General features: G+C 36.8%; 1 protein-coding gene across 1 annotated transcript; it reads left to right on the top strand.

Annotated features, from left to right (window-relative positions):
- Positions 1 to 1,582: 1,582 nt before the first annotated feature.
- On the top strand, positions 1,583 to 23,827 carry LOC137258923 (heat shock factor protein 1-like). Its single transcript, XM_067796619.1, has 12 exons — positions 1,583 to 1,777; positions 2,808 to 2,916; positions 10,495 to 10,619; positions 11,217 to 11,344; positions 11,584 to 11,659; positions 12,134 to 12,307; positions 14,397 to 14,516; positions 15,514 to 15,710; positions 17,442 to 17,547; positions 18,541 to 18,582; positions 19,316 to 19,370; positions 21,055 to 23,827. The coding sequence occupies exons 1-12, from the start codon at positions 1,604 to 1,606 to the stop codon at positions 21,282 to 21,284; spliced, it is 1,536 nt and encodes a 511-aa protein (XP_067652720.1). The 5' UTR covers positions 1,583 to 1,603; the 3' UTR covers positions 21,285 to 23,827.
- Positions 23,828 to 24,276: the final 449 nt, after the last annotated feature.

The raw sequence follows: 24,276 nt of genomic DNA, 5'->3' as shown, positions 1-24,276 counted from the left end.
TAAACTGTAAACACCAAAAGGTAAAACAAAAGGACTTCTTAACAATACTGCATAAAAACAGTAACAGTTATAAAGAAACAAAATTTATACTTTAAGACTATATGGGCAGGTTACATTTCAGTGAAGTTCGTCCACGATTGCCATGCCTGATACGCATATCTGTTTTGATAAAGTTAATACACGTGCTCGATGTTTTCATCTAACTCGTGTAAATCTTCTGGAGCTGAAACATTTGTCAATCTGACAACTGGCTGACATAGACCATGATATAGCAACTATAATAGTGTGTGTTTTAATTTCTAACAGAGTATGAATTTATATTCTAACATTTCTTGATTTAATACACATCTCTGTGTCTCAGCTACAGTACATGTATGCATATACACGTATGTATGTATGTGTGTGTGCGTGTGTGTGTGTGTGTGTGTGTGTGTGTGTGTGAGTGTGAGTGTGTGTGTGTGTGTGTGTGTGTGTGTGTGTGTGTGTGTGTGTGTGTGTGTGTGTGTGTGTGTGTGTGTGTGTGTGTGTGTGTGTGTGTGTATGATGGATGGGTGGATGAATGCATGCATGCATGTATCAGTCCCCGTGGTCATGTCTTCGTGTGGAGAGCTGAAGGGTGCTTGTTCCGACCCAGAGGGCGTCATACCAGACGGATCAAAGAGAGAAGGGAGATGACTCGGTGCGTCTTCAATGGCTAGCGCAGTGGGTATCGCCAGCCTCATACCAAGGGGTTTATTTGTGGCACAGTGGTAAAATAGCTCGCTCGTCACGACAATAGCCTGGATTTTATTCCACATCTACGTTACGTTCATTTTGTAACTGGGCACTTCTGATACGACCCTAATTGTTTAAAAAAAGCCAGTTCTTGCAATCCCTGCCTGTCCCAATAGCATATAACTATGCATGTTAAAATGTTTTCTTCAAAAATTAGTGAATAAGATTGATGCAAATGATACCATCTGATAGTGCGAATATACCTGCCCCTGAAGATACCACGTAAGAAGAGATCACACTAAGAGACCCATAATTACTGTGTCCTGGTCGTGTACAGTTGCGTTAAAGGAATTAAGTCGGTGACCCTCAACAAGCATTCTATCGGATTATTGACATTCATTCATGCACACTGTCGTTGATCCTAACTGTTTGGTTAATCGGTATATGTTTGATCACATCCAACAATGATTGTGTTGTAAACCGTAATGCCAAACAAACATCATAAAGCAACCCGTTCGCTTTAGCCCTGGTTAGATATAACTTTCAATAAGTAAAGACAACATTTTCGTTCTCTGAATGAATGAATGAATGAATGAATGAATGAATGAATGAATGAATGAATGAATGAATGAATGAATGAACGAACGAACGAACTACCTAGGCTCGTGAACATCTCTGTGACATCTACACCTAAATACATATGCGTTACGGGACAGTCTTTACCAGAGGCCGTTGACCAACATGTGTAGTGAAATAAAGAAAAATAATGAATGAACGAACGAATGAACGAATGAATGCGTTACAAAAAAGTAATCGATTCACTTTGTCCACACGAAGTACTCAATATACTGACAGATATATCATTTGTCTTTGGGTTGATAGTACGCGCATGCGCTTCACACGAATTGGAAGTACATGCAGGGAAAATACCTTGCTCAGTGAAATTTGGAAGATGTATTCTGTTACAGACAGTAACGATACTGGAACCGTTCCTGCATTTTTGAAAAAGTTATGGATATTAGTTGAAGACCCAGGGTGGAATGATTTGATTTGTTGGGGAGAGGTACGTAAACTCGCAATGACTGCGGCGGAGGGAGAGAACCGCCGTGTGTTCCCTGCATGTTGTATAAATGTTTACGATGACATATCAGATTTGAATCGTTCCATTATTGACTTTAACGTTTTTGCTGTAGTTGCAAGTTATCGATAGTGAGTAATTTCTGCATAAAGAGTCAAAAGATACTGGTGTCAGATGGAGACATGTTTTAAATATAGGTTATATTTAGTGTTATTGCTATGCAGCATGGCGTTCCCATGTGAGAAATTAGTTCATGTAGGCCTCCCCATTAGAACTCTCAGGCTTTGTTGACAACAGTCAAGGAGAGGTTGGACATTTTCAGTTTTTGTGTGTGCGTTGATTGTAATTCTTATTCGTTTGAAAACGTTGTTTCTTGCAGAGAATATTTATATTATTACATACTGTCACTCTCTATAAATAAATAGGTCTCATTGGTGTTCATTACCTTGTTGTAATTGTGCTTATGTGCTTTAGAATGTATCACACTGAATCGTTTGAACTCTGAGCATAATCCTAATTGGTGGTGGTAATCTTTATGATCAATGAAAATAAATAGAATGTTTATTCGATTATTATCGTTGTTATGCAAATAATACTTTTGTAAATTATGACTTATATAAGTGTCTTTATTATTTATTATATCCTGAACTATTTGGTTTTTTCAATCAAATAAAGGTGAAATATTTCATAAAGAAAGAACAAAGACAATTTGTAAATCTCGTTCAGTTTACCTAAGATGAGAATGAGTGATTAAGTAAGGTTTTATGTGGCTTTTAGCAATATTCCATCAATATCACGTAGGGAACACCAGAAATAGGCTTCACACATTGTACCCATGTGTGAAACATGAAGCAAACCCGGGTCTTCAGCGGGGCAAGCCAGCACTTTAACCACTAAGCTACTCCATCACTCCCCCTTAGATAGGATCATTTATTTGATAAACTGTTGCATTCATATGAATGCACAGATTTGACTATGTTACTTGAGTCAGGAATTTCTGTACATGTTTTTTCAGGGTGGCACCAGTTTCCATGTGTATGACCAGTCCCGGTTTGCTCGAGAGGTCCTGCCTCTATACTTCAAACACAACAATATTGCCAGCTTCATCAGACAGCTCAACATGTGTAAGTTCCTCTTTTAGCAGCCATTAGACTAGAGTGACTTCATGTACTTTTGCGTATATGAATATGTCTCACAATGTTGCTCTTGACATGTTGAAATAGTTAAACCTTATGAATTTCCATTAACAAGTGCACAAATTTCATTATTCCAAAAATCTGTTATGAATGAGTGAATTGTGTTTTAAGCTGCTTTTAGCAGCAATATCACGATGAGTGATAATGGCCCAGAAATGGGCTTCGCAAATACTGCCTATATGGGGAATGGAACTCTGCCCTTCAGTGTAACGAGCAGACGATAAAACAACCATGCTACACCACCATTCCAAAAAACAATTTTGAGCTGTCATAACTGGAGTATATGCTCTGATTCATTGCTTTTCTTTATGCCTTGACAACATGGAATTTTGTTCATACTCTCAACCACTGGTTTGTTTGTCAAGGCTTAAATATTTTCAGGCTGTCACTATGGTCATAATACACCTAAGATATTTCTGACTGAAGTTCAGAACTACCGACCACACTGCAGTTTTAGCATTGCTTGGATCCAAAATTGAATATAACCCCCATCTGTTGATTCAGGGATTTAATCACTTTTGTTTATGATTACTCAATGTGTGAAGCCCATTTCCTGGGGTGCAACACCATAATAATGCTGGAATACTGCCAAAAGCAGCATTCAGCAACCCATGCTTGCCATCAAAGGCGACTATACTCGTCATAGGAGGCGACTAACGGGATCGGGTGGTCAGGCTTGCCGACTTGGTTGACACTGACACGTCATCGGTTTGTTATTCATGGTCACTTGAATCAAATGTTCATGCGTATATGAAGGAGTGTAATTACTTGGATTTAAGAGGGGAAGTGGGATAGCCTAATGTTTTAACTTCGAGTATTCGCTCGGCACATTAAAGACACAGGTTTGATGGGAGCAGTGTGTGAAGCCCATTTCTGGTGTCTGGCACCTTAATATAGTTGGAATATTTCTAGGGAAATGAAAAGAGTGGTATATTGTCCAAGCCAGATCAGGAGGCTGGTGGTCAGTACTCTTCATCATGTTGATAGGCACAGCATATCTAGGAATGTTTTTTGTTAATGTTTCACTGAATAAGCTAAATAATATATCTACTGCTTATTTATTGTCATCATCATCTACTATTTGCACTTGTTGCACAAAATTCATGACATGTATCATATTTTGCCTCATTATGGATTGTGGGTCCAGCCTAGCCAAACACCCGACAAGCAAAGCTTTGTGTAGAATGTTGTCATGGTGATATCATGATGCTGCGTAGTAATGGTATAGTTTGAATTTGTCGAATCAATTATCCACTTTACGTATCCTCTTGATTTTACTTGAGAATAAATAGATGTGAGTGATTTTTATAATCTACCATCTCATGACTGACAGTATTTTTTGTGTTGTCTAGTATAAGCGAATTTCTGGATAAAAGTAGTATAGATAAGTAAATCGAGAAATTCCTGCAGCCCAGGGCACCATTAGAAATAACTTGTTTATCTAAATGGTCCATGAAATGAATGGGCTGTGTGATGACATGTTCTTTGACAAAGGTAAAACTGCATACCGAAACATGTATAGTTCTCATATGATTTACAAGATAATCCTATGATTCAAAAACGGAACAAATAAATGGAAGGCGAAGCTATTTTGTTTAAATTATTTAACGATAGATAAACATGATTTTGTTCTTGTTGGTTCTCTCAAATTTCAAATGGCAGAACTAAATATTTTTATTAGTGTGCTGTGATGCACTTGAAAGAACATCCCTGTCTCAGAGAATTAATGGAAATAGCTTACAGAGACTGTGGAGACTGACAATAATGAACAGATAGTCTTTCATACACCATGTTTATTAACATTTAATAACTCATTTAGTATGGCTGTCATGAATTACTGATGCGTTAATGATATATTAATATATTTAATATGATTACAATGTTTATTTTCTGTATATATTCATAAAGGTTCCGACATGGTATAAATTATGTTAAAACCCAATCAATGTATTTGAATTGCTATTTGAAATGCTTCTCTATTTGGTATCGTTGGTTGATATAACTTTTATACCACTGACATCCAAATAATAGCTATTATTTTGTGTCTAAGTTAATAGACTAATTTGTACTAGAAGTAGGCATATCCTATCACTCTTTCAGAAAATCTTTGTATTGTCCAGTGGTCGACAGTCATTGTATTATTATTAAGGACGGGTGGTATAATTCACTCACATATTCAGTGAATCAAACTGTAACCCTTCATAAATTCAGTTCATTATTCGTGGTCTCCAGAACCGAATATTAGTGAATATTTATGATTTATTTTAGTTATGTTGTTTTACTTGAACCCTGATGTCCTTTTCCAAATTGAGATATACAAGAATGGCCTGGGTGTAGCGCAAGTCATGTTAGTTTGCCAATCCTGCATGTTATTGACAACAAACTAATACATACCAAATTTGAGTGGCATGAGATAAATGGTTATTGTTGGAACAACTTATCTCTGTTAACATGGGTGTTCCATATTGTCAGTGTTGCAAACTCCCGCCTGTCCGACTCTCTGTGATGGTCTGTTTTGTGACCAGAGTATACATGGTATAAGGACTAAAGCTTTGTCTGAAACAGATTTGAAAACATTAACCAGTTTACCTCATCATCTTATTAATTTTCTTAGTTCAGAAAATTCTTGGCTGGCAACTTTCCAACCGGTCTGGTAACATTTGAGAGTCATCAGACCAGTTGTCTGGCTGAAATTTTTGGGAGTTTACATTGTCAGTGTTCAAAATTGAGTATGAATATCACTGAATTTTTGTTACCATGGTTAAAACAGTGTTTTGTGTCATATCAAAACGTTGTTAGCAGTCTGCACAAGTATGTAGGACCTAAGACACTGTTTATTTTGAAATGCTGCTTCAGCAAGATTGTGAGAAGTTGGAAACTCCAAATGTTTCGTCAGAAATCACTAGGAAAGGTGGTATTTGACTTATACTGCAAGCTCTTCCAGTAATGAAGGTCAGACATCAAGACATTCTTCATGGGTCATGTTGTTGTGATCATCCCAGTTTGGTGGGAGTTGAGACCAACATGCAGACTGACTTGACTTGTCTCGTCAGACCAGCATATCCTGTTGAGTGTGAGATTTAGTAAATTCATCTCATCCGTTTCCTTGTTTGTTTATTGTGATATTGTGATATATGGTAACAGGAAAGGAACCAGGATTGCAGTAAAGGTGGTGTTTGACTTATACTGCAAGCTCTTCCAGTAATGAACTAACTCATGTCATCATATCCAAATTGTGTAACCCATGAACATGATGAAGGTGGGGAGTAGAATAGGCCTTCAGCAACCCATGCTTGCCATACAAGGCCGACCCGTGAAGGTCCCGGGGTAGAATAGGCCTTCGGCAACCCATGCTTGCCATACAAGGCGACTGTGCTTGTTGTAAGAGGTGACTAATGGGATCAGGTGGTCAGACTCGCTGACAAGATTGGCACGTCATCGGTTCCCAATTGTGTGGATCAATGCTCATGTTGTTGATCACAGGATTGTCTGGTCCAGACTCAATTATTTACAGACCGCCGCCATATAGCTGGAATATTGCTGAGTGAGGCGTAAAACTCAACTCTCTCACTCCAAATTAGGTAGACGGATGCTGCTAGTGCTACTGTTGATCATCGGATTTTTAAATAATCACAATGCCCAGGACAAGTCATTTTTTATTTTGGGCAATGAAATAATGATATCTTAGTTGTCTTTGGGCTACTAGATAATTTCCACATACGGTTTCAGGCTACAAATAAACTTGGATTCTCATTTATATCTGCTCAAAATGCAGCTAATAAATTTCGCAATAATGATAAAGTAGAGTTATTTTGTTTTTGCTGTATAGGACTCTTGGTTATGTCATAAACTCAAGGTGAGTAGAAAATCAGTCAGGAGAAGTTACTTTCTAAATGTCACTTGCTCAGTGGCAAATGTACTAAGTACCCTTATGTGTAAAACCTAGAAGAATCATAGGATTCGAATGTAAAACCTCAGTAGGTCATATTTTAAATTATTTCCTCTTATGAGGGGTTTATGCGATAATGATGTAACACGCTATTTACAAGATAAAAGGCATCAGTCGGAGCAAGTTTCAAAACAAAAGTGAATGTTTTCTTCAGAAACATTTGTAAAGTGAATAATTTATTGGCAGTGGTGAAACAAATTAATAGTGAGGCCAGACCAATATTTTTTCTTGTTTCATGGATATTTGTCCTCAGAAAACCTAATAGCAGGAAGGAAAAGAATAACAATAAAATCACCAGTCAAAGTAATATTCCTTCTAGATGCTAAAAGGTTACTTTTAGCAATTTATGATGTGTATATGGGACAAGATACAATCTAAAAAACATTGTCTTGTAAGTTTCAGTACACCTTCATGCAAAACAAGTGGATGTTCTCAAGTGGATGTAAGGTGTACAATAGCTGTTTTCTCCCAATATGCATACAAGTGACTACCCGAGAGAATGTCACTTATTTATGTGACACAAAACCATGTCTAAAAGTATTATTTATGAAAATAATTAAAAAATATTCATTGGGAAAAGAGAACTTTGATAATGGGCAATTTTCAGGATTATTACATAATATTAGACATTTTCTGAATTTAGAATGGGCCACTGCCCTTGTGTCAGTCATAAATCTTCAAAATTTTAATGGGCCCTTTTTCATTCTAATGTGCAAAATGGCCCATGGCCCCTGCCTTTCCAAATCCCTGAATATTTGCTACAGTCACTGATAGATGTTAAAGTTATTGGATGACATGAATGAAAATGTAAAACGAGGGAATTAAATAGTCAAATGATGGATGCAAATTTCATCTCTGAGCATGTTTTTTTAGAAAGTTACATTTGGGTATTTTTGAAAAGCTCATTCATCTTTCGAAATTTATACAGGCTATAACATACCCATAGTGCAAACATTCAATCACTTTGAATTGACCCAAATTTCAATCACCGTTTTATGGACTCGACAGATACCATGCAGACAATGCTGACAAAATATAACTGTCAAGTTTCACCTTTATCTTTTCGTTTTTCCCCAACTAAAGCAAACATTGTGAAAATTGCTAAAACTACTACTCGAAATGTCAACTTTTGATAAGTTCCACCCTGGGGTGAAATTTCCATATTCCCATCAGCTTATATCAGCATCCATCAAGATTCACAGTGAGGGTGAGTTTTGTTCTTTTGAATTTCTTTATTTTTAAAAAAATTCCAATTCAATATGTCAAGGTTTGAAACACATTAGTTTTATCACCGAGTTTATGTCAAATTAGGTGAATAACATAAAAAATTCAGAAATAATGGAGCAAATCATTAAAAACTGCTTAAAAATGGCGATAACTGGTCGCTAGCCAGTATGCAGCTTATTGACTGTGATTTGCATGTAGTTACTCCTTCCTACTACAGCACATGCTTCATTTGTTTCTGTCAACATTGTCAACCCAGACATCCATCTGTCACCACTCCCATGTAAACAAGGTAACCTTCCAACTTGCACAAGATAACTTGTCCTGGACTCAGACAAAATAATACAGATTTATCAGGAAAGAGTTAACTGCTCTTCTCAACAATGCTTGAAGAAACAATTTGGATGAAAAATGAGCAATCAATAAATTTTAGTGTTTCTAGTGTATATATCTGAATATGTTTCATGTAATTAGCATATTTTGTATCAGTTTGGTTTCGAATTCTAGACATTGCGAATTGCCTTGGTCTTTTTGTGGAAACTGAATATGATAGAAATGAAAATGAATATTTCTGATATTTGTTTTATTTTAGGCAGTCTCTTTGCCAGCCCAATTTTTTTTCTGTTTTTAGGGATTTTTGTCCTTAGAAAACCTGAAGGCAAATGGGAAAAAAATAAGAATAAAAATCACCAGACAAAGTAATATTCCTATTTATGCTAAAAGTATTTACTATTGGCCATTTTTGAAGCGTATATGGGGCAAAAATAAAATCTGGAAAACATTTTTATTGTAATTTTACTTTTTTGGCCAATGAAATGGTTAGGATTGTATTTTTTGATGTCCGAAAATTAATTTGTATTTTTTTTCTTGATCTTGAAAAAGTATAACTGGGGGATCCATAAAACATGTAATAAAATTAGTGTATAACTTTATCCTTTTTATTCCCCCTGGCATGTAATGCGGGGGGATATAGTCGACTCCTCATCTGTGTGTCCGTCCTTCCGTCTGTCCGTAATTATTTTGTTTCCGGAGCATAACTCAGAAACCGTTCAATATTTTTAGACCAAATTTGATATTTTTCTGCAAAACTTGGTAGATATGTGTGGCAGACCCCAAAGTGGTGACTTTTGCTATTTACAGGTTCACTTAGTCTCAAAATGGAGAGATGTGCTTCGTTTCTGGAACAAGATCTTACAGCAAAACATTTCAGATATTTGAGGCAGACCAGGGAGTGGTGCCTTTTGCTATTTACAATTTTTTAGCATTTTTTAGCAACTTGAAAAACCAGTTGATATCTTTCAACAGATTTTGGGCAGATATATGAGACAGATCTTGAAGTGGTGCCTTTTGCTGTTTACAGATATATGGCATTTATATTTTTCATGACTTCCATGGAAATGATTCCAACTTAATCTGAGAAAACATCAAGTAACTGTCAGATGATTTGTCCTTTCAAATATGTGGGGACCGGGGGGGATATGTCATCTTCTGATGACACTGTGGTGAAATTTTCACCATTTGTTGACTAGCTTTTAGCATTTCAGTCTCAAGCAGTTTTTCAATCAAGAACTTTGTCATGGACTGTGTTTATGGCTTTATTGTGCAATCAGTTTTTAGAACCAGTAACACTGGTGTGTTTTTTTGTTGTTGCATTATTCCAGCTAGATAGTGACAGTCTGTAAAAAATTGAGTCTTGACCAGGCAATCCAATGATCAACGGCATACACATTGTTACAGCCAATTGGGATACGATGACATGTATCACTGTCAACCAAGTCAGTGAGACTGACCACTCATTACTGTTAGTCGACTCTTTTGACAAGTATGAGTTACTGAAGACTAATTCTATCCCTGATCTTCAATGACATGATTATCACTGATGATAACATGATTGATAATAACTGATTACCAGGAAATCATGTATTTATGCCTTGGGCTTAAATACGGAAAATCACTGTTCTAGTGATAAATAAACCATATTTAAGCCCAGGACTTCAATTTTAAACACATTATTTTGATGAAAATGAAAAGAATCAGGATTTTTTAAAAATCTTTAATAAGGAAACTTTTCTATAAATTTGACATTGAAAATTATCAGTAAATGTGAATAAGACAGTCTAATGCAAAACACAAACTATTATGAGAGGACTGACATGTTTAAGACAATGACTTTACAGAGAGTATATTGAGCATTAAAGTCTCTGCATTTGGAAAGAAACGTCACTCTAAAACACCCAAGAACTGAATCCAAATTAAACGAATGGGCTTAAATATGTATGTATGTAACTACTGACATGATCTGGAATTTATCATGAGATTTATGTTATATTCAGATGGTTTCCGAAAGGTTATGAGCGTGGACCAGGGTTCCCTGAAGGTGGAGAAAGATGACCTTGAGTTCCACCATGTGTACTTCCAGCAAGGTCATGAGGAGCTGCTGGAGCACATCAAGAGAAAGGTGGGTTCCCCAGTCTCGAGGCAGGGATTCACTTATAGGAATCATGGGAATTCCACGCCATTTTCAGTTGAAATACTTGTAATATTTTCACTTATGTTTGATGCAAGGTATTTTCATCATTTGGATTTGTTAGAGATATTCTCCAAACTGTTTATTTATACTCTTTCTTTATAGTGTTTCATTGGAACACTATTCTCTTTCATAGATATAACCCTTATTGTGAGATGTTTTACTGTTATGCATGCTTCTTTAAAACATCCTGATCACATGTGTAAAAGTCTTATGGCATGTTAATATGGTCATGATTATCTGATGACAGTTATTATCTATTTTGGTGTGGCCTAGTGGCTAAAGTCTTGGCTCGTCACGCCGAAGACCCTGGTTTCCCCACATTGGTATAATGTGTGAAACCCATTTCTGGTGTCTCCAAACACAATATTGCTGGAATGCTGAAAAAACTAAAGCATTGTAAACTCACTCACTCACTCACTCGTGATCATGGGTACTTAACATCTGAAACAATGCATGTGTTTCATATCAATTACCATTAAAGGTCATATATTATATCCCTCTCATCATTTGTTTGTGTTGCCCTAGGTGTCACCTGGAGTGAAGGTCGAGTCGATCAAGTTGAAACAAGAGGATGTATCCAAGGTGCTGGCTGATGTCCGCAATCTTCGGGGCAAGCAGGAGACTATCACAGCCAAGATGGACACCCTCAAGAGGTAGACAGAGATTAAATATTTTATTCTTTTGTTACTACATTCTGACAATAGTGTTATCCGTAGTCTAGATGAAAGAGCATCCAGAGAAATTTCTTAACACTTGCTCATCCCACTGAAGACCCAGGTTCGATGGGTACAAGGTGTGAAGCTCATTTCTGGTGTCCCTCCCTAGATATTGCTAGAATGTGGCTAGAAGTGATGCAAAACCATAGTCACATGTGTTCCTTTTCTTGTTTTAGAGAAAATGAGGCATTATGGAGGGAGGTGGCCAATCTGAGACAGAAGCATCTCAAACAGCAACAGATTGTCAACAAGGTAATTATGTTAAAACTACTCGATGGACATGAAGAGCTGTTACTGAAGACTGGTAGTAGTAAAATAAATAACTTAAGTCAGTAAGTTCTTGTATACATGTCAACACATCTCACTACCACTGTCCCTCCCGCTGCAGCCCTTTCTAACAACTAACAAAAAGACACATTTCTCATGCAGCTGCACCCAAAATAGGACATCAATAACTGAAAAGCATATGCAGATTGATGTATTTAGTCAGCTATGAACAGTTGTGACATGTAAATAATTATTATTTAATTATCTTGTTTTGAGTGTATTTGCACTTTTGGTAAACATGTGACCAACGAATTGATTATGTTGTGTTCATTTTAATGTTTTTGCATATTTTACTTGATTTTTTTTTCATTTTTAAACTATAATTAAGAAAAATTTGGTTTTGTTTTTAAATTAAAACAGTTGTTTCAAAATGATAATTTTTTTTTTTTTTTTTGCCAGCTGATACAGTTTCTGGTGACTCTGGTACGTGGGAACCGAGGAATTCCCACCAACTCAAGGAAGAGAGTAATGCCACTTATGTTGAACAACGCCAGTCAGATCAGTGCCAAGCAGCCCAAGCTTAGTCGACAGTTATCAATTGAAGAGACATCCAAATCCTACACTGTTCAGTCGGTATGTGTAACGGGCCTGCATATAGAGGAAATGTACAGCAGATCAGGGGGTCAAAAATAGTTGAAAAGCCACTTGACTCGGGGCAAGTGACTTCAAGAAAGTAACTTGTCCTGACTAATTATCCACTACCCCTGATTTTATGACACAATGTGTGCCCTGAATTTATGACACAAGCTGTGATCTTAATGTTTACTGGACTATTTATCGAAGAGTGATAATTTCACTCTCTACTACCTCTACTTTATAATTATTGCGAACTTTAATAGCTTCATTTTGAGTAGATATGAAATTGAATCCAAGATTACTTGCTATTTCAAACCATCAGTGGAAATTATCTAGCAGTTTATGGACAAGTAAGATACCAATATTTCATTGCCCAGAATGAAAACTGACTTGTGCAGGGCATCGGGCGATGTGATTTTTTAACTCCTGCAGATGAGTGAAGAATGATGATAATTTTATGGATATACAGCTTCTTTATTATGTGAAAGGTGACACTTCTACATAGATTCTAATGTTTTCAAGCAGGTGACATTAGAATCTAGGTTGAAACATCGCCTTTAACAGAATAAAGAAGTTGTGTATCCAGAAATTACCATCTTTCTTCATCACCTTTATAACTCAAATGCCCATCAGAGAAAACACAAGTCAGAATTATACTGTGAAATAGCTAGAATACAGAATACAAAGTAGCTGGAATAGTCCACTGTGCTCAGGGAAATCATTTTCTCATCTCATCAGGCTTTAAACATGTTTTCCCCTTCTCTGGAATGACTAGTCTGTTAATTATTTTCTTTGCTGATGATATGACTTTCAGGGATATTTAATAGTGTTGTTAACTGACCACTAGAACCATGATCGATTATTGATATCTTCTGTCAATCAGTTATTGATACATCACCAATTCTTCTTAGAAATGGATCGGAAAACACTTTGACAAACAGATATGGAAAGCCATAGAGTATTTGACAACAAATATGAATTTGGATCACTATTTTTACAGCTAAACAATATGTACATCACTTATTTGTGCATGCGAAAATAGAGAAACATTGAACTCAAGTTCTGTGTGTTGAATTTGATGTGGAAATCAGAATAGAACGGTTATACATGTAAGGGTAGATGTGACAAATATCAATCGAGCTATCCATTTCCAACCTTGTTCGTGAATTTGATGAAAATTGAGCCTTTTGCAAACACAAAATGTTTTTTTGGAAGCAACCACATCTGCAGGAAACAGGCATTTTGTTCAGTCTGACCAGCCAATCAAATTGCTTGTTTCAATCATGTTATATTCTCAGGAGTATTCATTGTTTTTAGAACCACATTTTCACAGCATACAACATTTTGAAAACCGTAATCAATGCTTGCATATTTAAACTGGCTAGCTATTCTCGAAACGTTCATAGCCCTACGAATTTCTTAAGCCCATTCTTAACGCATTGGCTACGATGAAAGTTAAGACTTCTTAGGGCCACTAACATTTCAAGAATAAGGACCCAGGTAATTAAACATGGGTCTAAATAAAATATGTACCCACACTAAAAGTGTTATTATGCTGCAAGCCACTAATTGCACACAAACAAAACGACTGCTCAATGAGCAAGCTATAAATAGACTTGACTTCCTGTATTACGGCAGTGATTGCGAGCCTACCTGGAGGTATTTACAAGTCTTGCATGAACAGTCCGAGACGTAATGTGTACCCAAGATGGCCTATGAGAACACCAATCATTCACATGTTGGTGCAAAGCTTTTCAAACTGCATATGCTTGGCCATCATGAAATAATTGTTCATTTCTGAATTTCTGCTTAAAGTTTTGCTCAGAGAAAGGAGAGCTTTTCATCCGAGTCTTTTAGTGAGATTTCTTGATAATCTTTGAAGTATCTGAATTTCTGCTTAAAGTTTTGCTCAGAGAAAGAAAAGCTTTTCATCTGTGTCTTTGAGTGAGATTTCTCAATAATCTTGAAGTATTGCAGCTGAGCAGTTTACTGGTAAAAGTCTTTCCACGTGTGGTTCTTTTATTGATGTCACTATGGGTAAATGAGTCAGATTGCATAATCATGTGTGGTGCTGTTCAAATTGCAGCCGTCAACCAGTGAAATTGATTTCACTCAGCCCCAGGCTTCAGGTCCAATCATCCATGAAGTAACGGATTCACTGCCCAATCTCGGTCCTGAAGTCACTGATGTTGATGAAATCTCACCTGTAAGTAACTATCCATGCTGTTTCATGTGTAACTTGTAAGCACTTGCTGTATCTTCTCTAAGTGACTGTCCATACTATCTCACCTGCATGCAACTACCCAAATTATTGATTATAGACGATTATTGTATCTATAATGTCTGAATTAGAAGGTGTTACAGGTTTTTACCTTGATTTACAAACATGGGGACCCCTAATTAGCTTAAAAGATCCTTACAGGCAATAACAGGATCCTGAGAGGTATCAGTTTAGAGAACTTACATTTTGATAATTTCACTAGAGATTGGAATGAATCACTGATCACATGGACTGGTGCAGGGGCTCAAAGATATGTTGAAAGCCACTTGCCACAGGGCAAGTGACTTCAAGAAAGCGACTTGTCCTGACTAATTTTCCACTTGCCCTGATTTTATGACACAATGTTTGATGTTAATGTTTACAGGACTAATTAGAGAAGAGTGATAATTTTATTCTCCAATACCTCTACTTTATTATTATTTTTGCAAACTTTGATAGCTAAATTATGAGCAGATATGAAAATTGAAATTAAATCCAGGATTATTTGCAGTTTGGAACCAAAAGTGGAAATTATCTAGCAGTCTACGGACAAGTAAGATACCATTATTTCATTGCCCAGAATGAAAACTGACTTGTCCCGGGCATCGGGCGATGTGATTTTTGAACCCCTGTGGTGGATGATATGATGCTTGACAGCTGCTTTGAAAGAAACAAGCAAGCACTTAGAAAAGTCATAGATGTTTTGTGGGTACAGTTAATAATTTTTTGCATCAGTCAGGATGTAGTGAATGTCCTTTTTTCTGCAGCCTTTCTCTAGATTAGAGGGTACTGGAGGCACATTTGTGTGTAGTTTAAAACATGGGTGTTAACATTATTCTTCCTTAAGTGTATAAGGTAGATGCTACATTGGTAGTATTACAAAGGTGTTGAAGTGTTGAGTTCTAAGTGAGAGAAACTCATCAGAATATTTTGTTCTATATAGGATGCACTTCTCAATGATGTGGTCCCTGTCAGCATCGTGCCAAACATTGCCAGCCCTGTAATAGCACCACCCACCTCTACAACCTCGCCTATTCCAGCAGAGAATGTTCCTACCACTATAACTGGCGCGATGGGCTTGCAGGTGACATCAGCGCCCATCACATCAACGTCCATCATCTCCACTGACCCAGCAGACAAGTACGTGTCTTGCCAGTTGTTTGAAACCATTTCCATGATAAATGTAACCTTCCAACGAGATGAAATGTTTGTTCAGAATTTTTTTTTTTCATGAAAAAGTGTCCCATGTAGTTTTGGCTGAGAATTGGTCTTCAGCAATCCATGCTTGTTATAAGAAGCCAGATTTTCTCCTAATGTGTGGGATGTGAAAAGAAAGGAATAACTATACTGAACTGCAAAAGAAACATCATGGACATCTGCAGCTGAACTCTCTTAGACGTATCACTGAGTCTGGGCACAAGTTTCTATGGCCAACCATCTCATCCACTCGATGTGGAGTAGATGCAATGCTGTTGTCAAGGTTCAAGGAGGCCATAGACGTTTGGATCACACTGTCATGCCACCTATTGTCATTCTGACTTGTAATTGTCTGAAATTTGTCTTTAAGTATTGATGATCAAACATCTTTCCAACGATTATTATGTTATTTTCATGCGTTTGAATTAAACCGATTTACCAATTTCAAAAAGGGAGTGATGTTTTTTTATTGCGGTTCAGTTGCAATATTCATGTTGTTAAAGTATAACTGAATATGGTGACTGTAGAGGTGACTTGTACATCTCAAGACTAATTAAGAGACTTAATGCTTACTATACATTTTTGCATGGAATTGAAATAAGTCACTTGACAAAAATTCTAGTATTTAACAAAGTAACTTTCTCCACCCAGTTTGTAGAGCCTTTGAATTAATTTGATTGGGGAAATCTCAGATAAATAAGATTGTTAAAAAACTTAAAGGTTACATGCATCCAAAAAATCAAACATTATTTAAACACAGTTATCACTTATTCATGATATATTAAATGCATTGCTAATTTAAAAAGAAACAACTAAACAAAATTATAAGTGTTTAATTGCAAATGAACAGTGCAATATTTTGTACTTGGGTTCACCTTCCTCGAAACAAAGCAGTCTCAATACCGAACCCAGTTGGAGCTGGTGGGTGTGTGCTCAAGTGTAACGAAACCTTTTCATTGGCCACTGGTTCGTTTTCCAATACTCTTAGCCGGCTTTTTGTTTATGGCTTATAAGCCAGATAGGTGTTAATTTCAAATTACATGTGGTCAATGATTGAAGTTGTGCATTGCATGTTGTTAGTAGCAAACAGGCAGGCAGACATATAGATGTCAGTACACCAGACATTAAGTTTTCTCTATGACATAGTTCTGCTTATCACCATACTCTGGGCAGGCATACTGTTTCAAGCTCCACGAACCTATTCACTGCGCATGCGTTATGAGCACAGCATAGCTGTTGAAACCACTTTTTCCCCTAGTGCTGGGGGGTAAATTAGTGAATTGTTTAAACCCTTGAGTTTGTGGGCTTTTTTACATCATTTTTTTTCAACTTTATAGGTTGAATTGGCTTTTTTGATGATTTGTTTTGGTATGTTCATACCGAAAGGTATCAGAATCTGCAAAGTTGTGTATTTTGTTGCATGTGACTTTTAAAATACTTATTGATTGACGACAAAGTTGGTGGGCTAGCCTTGTGGATAGAGCATCGGGTGAGTTTGATTTCCCACAAGGGCATATTGCCTGAAGCTCATTCTGATGTCCCCTCTGTTATAGTGCTGTAATATTGCTGCAACTGCAAGCTAGATAAAACCAAAAAAAACCTCACTGATGACAAATTCCTCATAATGTGAACCCATTTGTGCATTGACCTGATGTTGCTGCTGCTGTGTTGCAGGAATGATATGACTGAACAGCTGGACATCCTGCAGACTGACATCAATGAGTTGAAGGATTTGTTGTCTGGAGGACAGTACAGTCTTGACTCCAACGTTTTGTTGGGGGTAAGTTTGAGTTGTCATGTTACTTTCTCCCATCACATGCAGGCTGCTCATATCATTGTTGGCAGTCATGAAAATTGCTTGTGAAGGTTTTTTAAGCTATTATTATAGGACAGTTACAGTCGATAATTCATCACCACATCCCAAGTTTTCTGTCAGTGTCTAAAAATAATCTTAATAATTTTGTCCTTTTACTTCAAAGAATACACTTGTTAATCAGTGTTCATGTTTTCTTTCTGAAAGTCAGCAATGCTGTTTTGCATGGATAGTATTTGTTAACTACATAGTTTGATGTCAAATATAATCAAAACTGTGACATTGTATGTAAGTCAATACGTCGTCACACAGCATTACATTCCGTAAACCACTTGCCCAGAGGTAGAGTCTAGTAAACTTTCATTTGGTCTAGTAAGCTCAAATGATAATAGTGCATTTGATAGACTAATGCTTAGTCTCTGAATATATATAATTTTGATAGTAACAAACAAACCCATACAAGTTGAAAAGGAGCCCCAGGGAGACCAGAGATTCAGACTGAACCTGAGGAAATCTAGACTTGCTTCTTTGAGACTTTAACATTGCAGAGACAGCTTGACAGTAGGGAATAAATGTGGTTCAGGGACTGTGAAACAGACTAGGGTACAACCTTTATCCTGTCTTCACAGTGTCATGTAGTAAAAGTGATACTGAGAAAAAAATATGTCTGCATTGAGAACTTCCAAGACCACTATATTAATCCGTTCTAAAAAACCCAGATCAGTGACATCATTTAGTGCAGTAAGGCAACATAGGTATTCCATTCTATTATCTGAGTGTCAGGAAACAGGAGCATGTCAAAGGTTAATTTTATTGTGGTTAGTGGAGAGGTAAACACAAAGACACTGTTTTGATAACTCCCAAAATACCACAGATTCATGTGCAAAGAATTTGTATGTAAAAGGTTTTTGAAATGAAAGAATTAGGTTTGAGTCAACTAACAAGATTTCATTATTTCAGTTGTTCAGTCCAGAATCGCCGCTGTCTAAGGCTTCAGATACAGTAAGTACCTTGCACTATTTACATTGAATACTGTTGGCTATACACCAGATCATCAACCAACTTCTCAATCATGTCCAGACATGTACAGGGTATAAGTTTAATCAGTTAGATACTAGTATATTAGTTTATGAAGCGAAAGTTGGTTTTGAGTAGTACTCTCAGCTTCCCAGCATAGACACCTGAATGGATAAAAAGCCAGCCAAAGGAGGTAATTAAATTATCGGGCTGTAGATGCCCTGTAGGTATACCCTGGAGATATCAAGGATGCCCCAGGAGGATGGGAAAGGTGGCTTCCATACTTATTTGTTCATTGTTAAATGTCACACTTAATATTGTACGACCTACAGAAAGCTAGACTCTGTTATTTGCTTTTTGGGGAAAACTTTGTTTATTGATGATCCATGATTGCTTGTCAGAAGATGTAATGTAACTAACAGGATCGGGTAGTCATGATCACTGATTTTCTGAATGTATTTGATTATATACTGAACAACAAAAGAAATGCAACTCTTACTTTTTGTCAAGTATTTAAACAGAAGACATAAACATGAATGTTTTTATGAGACCTCTTTTTTTTCTTGAAAATTCCATTTCTTATGTTATTTGGTGTAGTTACGTACTGTGAATTGCCTGATCGAGATTTGATTGACCGATGACTGGGATACTCTTGAGTGCGGTATTAAACATCTGACTAAAACAAGATGTTGTTATGTCTATTGATGATACTTTTCAGACACTGACAACAAATCAGGATGGCAGCAAGTCTGGAAACAGTGGTACAATCTTGGGTGAGTGACAAATGGGTTCACAGGTATAAGGTTATTTTCCAGTTTTGGAGGGGAGGGTATTGAAATGGAGTTCCATCCTAGTGTCCATATGCCTGTCCGTCAATGCTCATTAAAAGCATTCAATATTTGTTCACTAAACTTGGCACATAGGTAAGTGTGTACTGGTGCCTTTTGGTAGTTTTGGAATTCTGAATCAATAATGTTTGGCATTTCCATGGGAACAAGTTTAACTTGGACTCAAAATGGTGTTAGTGCTCTCTTCTGGGGCAGAACTTTAAAACCTTTTACTATTTCTTCACCACAAACAGCACATAGATAGGTATGGTGGTGTACTGGTGCCTTTTGGTAGTTTCAGAATTCTGAATTAAATATTTTTGGCATTTCCATGGCAACAAGGTTAGATTCAATTGAAGTTGGTGGTATTGCTTCTTTCTGGAGTAGAACTTAAAGAGCCTTCAGTACTCTTCTTCCACTTCGCTATATACATGCCAGAGCAATTGATTTAATCATAACTTGTAGACATATTCAAGAAGAGTATCTTGCCACTGAAGGGGATATTGGCGATTTTGTATATTTTGCGGTTTCCATGGAGAAGTGACTTTGACTATGTCTTTGACTTTTGACTATTAGACAGATGTGTATTTTATTTTTTGTAGCTTCCATGGAGACAAGACTAAGGCTGTGACTATGACTGAATATGGGGGTGTCATCTTGTCTCTAGCAGATCTCCTAAACTATAAATGCTACCTTTATCAAACTTGGTACACATGTTCGATATGCTCATCATAAGCCCTAGATGTGCCTTTTGGGGATTACACCAATGGGTGAATTTTATTTTTTGTGGTTTCCATGACAATAAGTTTGACTGTGACTGAAATTGGTGGTAGTGTTCTTTTCTGAAGCAGAACTTTAAATCCTTACAATGCTCTCCTTCCACTCTTGGATATTCATGCCAAACATTGACTACTCTAGTCATTACTCTTAGACAGGTCCATGAAGAGTAATTTGCTCTTGTGGGGGATATTGATGACTTTTTGTCTTCTTCTTTCAAATGTATTGTAATGAAAATGTATAGTTATTGGAGTAAGCATCCCCTCTGGGTTTCCTTCTCCACTACGTGGTGTGTTACAGACAGAAAACTCAAGGCAGATGATTGCCTTTGGTGGTACCCTGATGAGAAGCAGCAGTTATGTCCCCTTACCTTTTTACCTGGAATCCACCATATTTAAACTTCATATTTCCCTCTGTAATCACCTAGTGAGGACATATCTGCAGTCATATGGGTTCAGAGATGTAGGATTGTTTCAGATCTATTGTAATGAAATGTGTTTCCAAGAATAACTCAGCAATGATGAACTTCCTGGTGGTGACATTTAGTCTTGAATTACAAACAAAATACCATCCTGAACATAATAAATGAATCTGTGAATAGAGACCTAACCTTGTTTATTTCATCTCATTAGTTGACAACTTGATGTGATGTTTCCTGTTGAAGATATTTTTGATTATCAGTCATGTCAGCAATTCGACCAACAAAGAAAGAAATATGTGTCAATTACAAGATTGTTTGTTTCTTACTCACTTACTTTCCAAGCATATGCATCCAGAACATAAATATTTGATGTGAAGTATATTTTACTTTGTGAAAAATCAAACAATCTAAGTCAGGTTGTGTGAATTTCAGGTAATGAACTGATCCAGTATGAACCTCAGGAAGACCTGTCCAATCTGCCACTGTTCGACCTTGGTGAAACTGGCCTCACTCTGACTGGTCTGGAGGACATGGATGACAACATTGACAACAGCCTCGTTGAGAATTCCTTGCCAGAATCATATCCTGAACTCCACACCCCCCAGATAGATCCTGATCTATTTTTGACAAATGTGAAAGTCAAAGAGGAGAAGAACAACTGATTGAGATGATGTATATTTTATAAATTTGTCATATTTGAGTCAGGAAATGAGCCTGTAAATTATCCAGACTTTGTAAGCATTCACAGCTGGTCGGGTTCTAGATGTGCTCTATGTTACTGACAAATAGCCATGGGATGTTTTGGGAGTTTTAAAGGCATTTATTAGTGTATTCACAATATAATGAAATCAGTTGTACGTTGACTTTTAAACAATAATCTTTTCCTTTTGTTTTGTTTTGCTTTAGTATGCAAAAACATAACAAATACATGTATTGAGCATTTATGACATCTTTAAGTTGCATTGTAACCATCAGTCAGTCGCATGTTAGTAAACATATTGCTGAAAACTTATTCGTCAGTGTTCCATACTTACACCATTCAGCGAGAAGAAACCAGTCAAGATCACCAATTGTTGAAAGTCATCTATCATATATGACAAATTTTTATGCTTTGAAACTGAAAGTGTTCATATTTCTTGAAGCACTTGGACCATTTTGAAAAATGATCCCTAACTTCTTCTGAGAAGTATGTAATGTGCGTTACGTCCATTAACCTTAGGCTGTCAGTATACTTCTAATGTCACCATTTTTACAGTGAAGGCCCACTCTTGTCTCTTGATTTAACCCTTGCATGATGTATGATTTGTTATAATTCTTGATTACGAGCCTATGATTTCATGACCATTACATTTCTGTGAAAAATAAATGATTTTAAGTAGCTTGTTCCGGACAGGTAGTGGATGTCGTCTGCTCTCTTAAAGATGACGTTTCAGAAGGAAGTGCTCTCATGTATCTTTATTGTTGTAGCTTCATCTTTGCTGTAAATAAATGTTCAGATGAAATCATCCATCATGAAGAACTCATCCTGATATTTCTGTTTATGGCTACTTATTATTATTATTATTACTTATTTCATTGTGCTTCTACCAGTTGGGGATTAGGAGTCAAAATAGGCAGGTTTCAAGACATGACCAAACTGATTGGGTGACTCAGTGACTTGGTTGATTGCATACCCTACCGCGTGGAACATTGCTCACAACACCAATCACTGGATTGTTTAGCCTAGACTCATACAGGCTACTATCATTTAGCTGGAATATTGCTGAGTGCCGCATAATCAACAAGCACACATTGTATATATGTATATATGTTTGACTTGTATAAGACCATGTTGTTATGTAATCTACACTCTGTAAAGATATATTTGTTACCAGTCCTTTGTTCCATGCTGCAAAATGTTTGATGTCTTGTAGAAACAGACTTTTATGATTATGATTTTATGATTATGGTATGTGATAATTCATCTGAGATATTCCAAGTTCACAGACTTGTGTCTTAGGTGTGATGCAAACATATGATCACAGAGTTCAATTTGCAGTTTGGTTGTAAGCCTCATACCCAAACGTGGTTTCACCAGAGTGGCAAAGGCTTTAGGTAGTATCACCACATTATGAGTGTGAGTGAGATGGGATTTACATTGCTTTTATTGATTTTCCAGCAGTATCACAGCCGGGAACACCAGACATAGGCTACCCTACAATACTGTAGACTTTACTCTATTATGAAACAAATATGAGTTGATATCATTGAAATTTTTGTTTGAAGCATTGTTAAATCAAATCATTCTTCTTCCTAAATTTATGCCTCATAAGGGGTATCTGTGTCTGATCTTGAGACAGCAAGATAGCTGTGCAGAATGAATCCTGTGTGTGTTCTCCTTTGGATAAATTACATGTATACACCTTGATTTTTGTAATGCTGATAAAAGTGAGCATCAAGTTTCAAAAGGGGAATGTCATTGATATGATTCATTGGACTTTGAGGCCAGGACAGTTATTGAGTAATGTGTGACCAGAAACGAGGAACCTTTTCTAGAAGATACATTTAAATGTCGGGATTTGTAACCTGTCCACTACTTTCTTCAAACACTTACGCAGTACAAAGTAGGATGAACTAGTGTTATGTCCAAAACACTCCAGGTATGGTACACCTGTTCCCATGTATTGCTGTGTCATATGCCTGAGAGCCTTTAGGGTAGCCTAGAGGTAGCTAGCTCATCATGCAGAAGACCGGGGTTTGATTCCCCGTGTAGGTACAATGATGTAAAACCCATTTCAGGTGGAATATTTTTTAACGTGGCATAAAACCAAAACTCACTCACTCATGGTCTGAATATCCTTTGAACCACTGTAAGTCCATCCTCACTGACTCAAAATTATTTTTTAAGTGTTAGGAAAATATACCAAGTTATTTTTGTAAGTGATGCATGGTGGTTCTTCTATTTTGTGTTTATGAGGTTAACCTTGTCATGAAATGGATTTTGAGAAAGTATTTGTATCAACATTGGTTTGTTATTCATATCAGTTTGTTTTGAAATTTCTCAGTTTCTGTTTTAGCACAAGGGATTTGGAGCATTGTTGATTTGCCTTCTTACATAGGCCATGTACAGTGTATATACAAGTAGGTAGTGTGTCATGAATATGCAGATATTATGCACCTGTTCAGTCAGCTACTATGATTAATAAACTGTTATGGTTTCATACCACATGTCTTTGTGTTTGTTCACGTACCGCTGCAGTTTGTTGTGCAGAGTTGCATCCCTTTGAGACGCAGTCACTCAAGGATTTAGATTGATCCAGGGACATATCTACCATTATTCGAAAAAACGCAACTTACACATCATTTTTTATAAAAGTTTGGAAAGCCGTCCATGCTATCTAGATAGCTTGGTAACATGTTAGGCTTACTCGAAATTATTGGCTGGCAATGCGTCAGTGATCATAATCCTACATAGCATGGATAGTCGGGGTTTCTTTCTGATCTACATACAGTTGCTTATAGTATATATATTGATATAGCTCCAATATTTCTGAATGGAGGATTAACAACGATAACACCCCCTTCCTTTGTAATCATTATACTGGCATTGTTCAGAACTATCAGTAATGAATCCTCAGGCTACATAATTTAGACAATCTCAGACCTGACTCAAGG

The sequence above is a fragment of the Haliotis asinina genome, chromosome 12, assembly GCF_037392515.1.
Source record: "Haliotis asinina isolate JCU_RB_2024 chromosome 12, JCU_Hal_asi_v2, whole genome shotgun sequence".
In the NCBI taxonomy this organism is placed as follows: domain Eukaryota; kingdom Metazoa; phylum Mollusca; class Gastropoda; order Lepetellida; family Haliotidae; genus Haliotis; species Haliotis asinina.
Note: the sequence above shows the minus strand (reverse complement) of the source record. Positions and strands in the feature narration are given on the sequence as shown.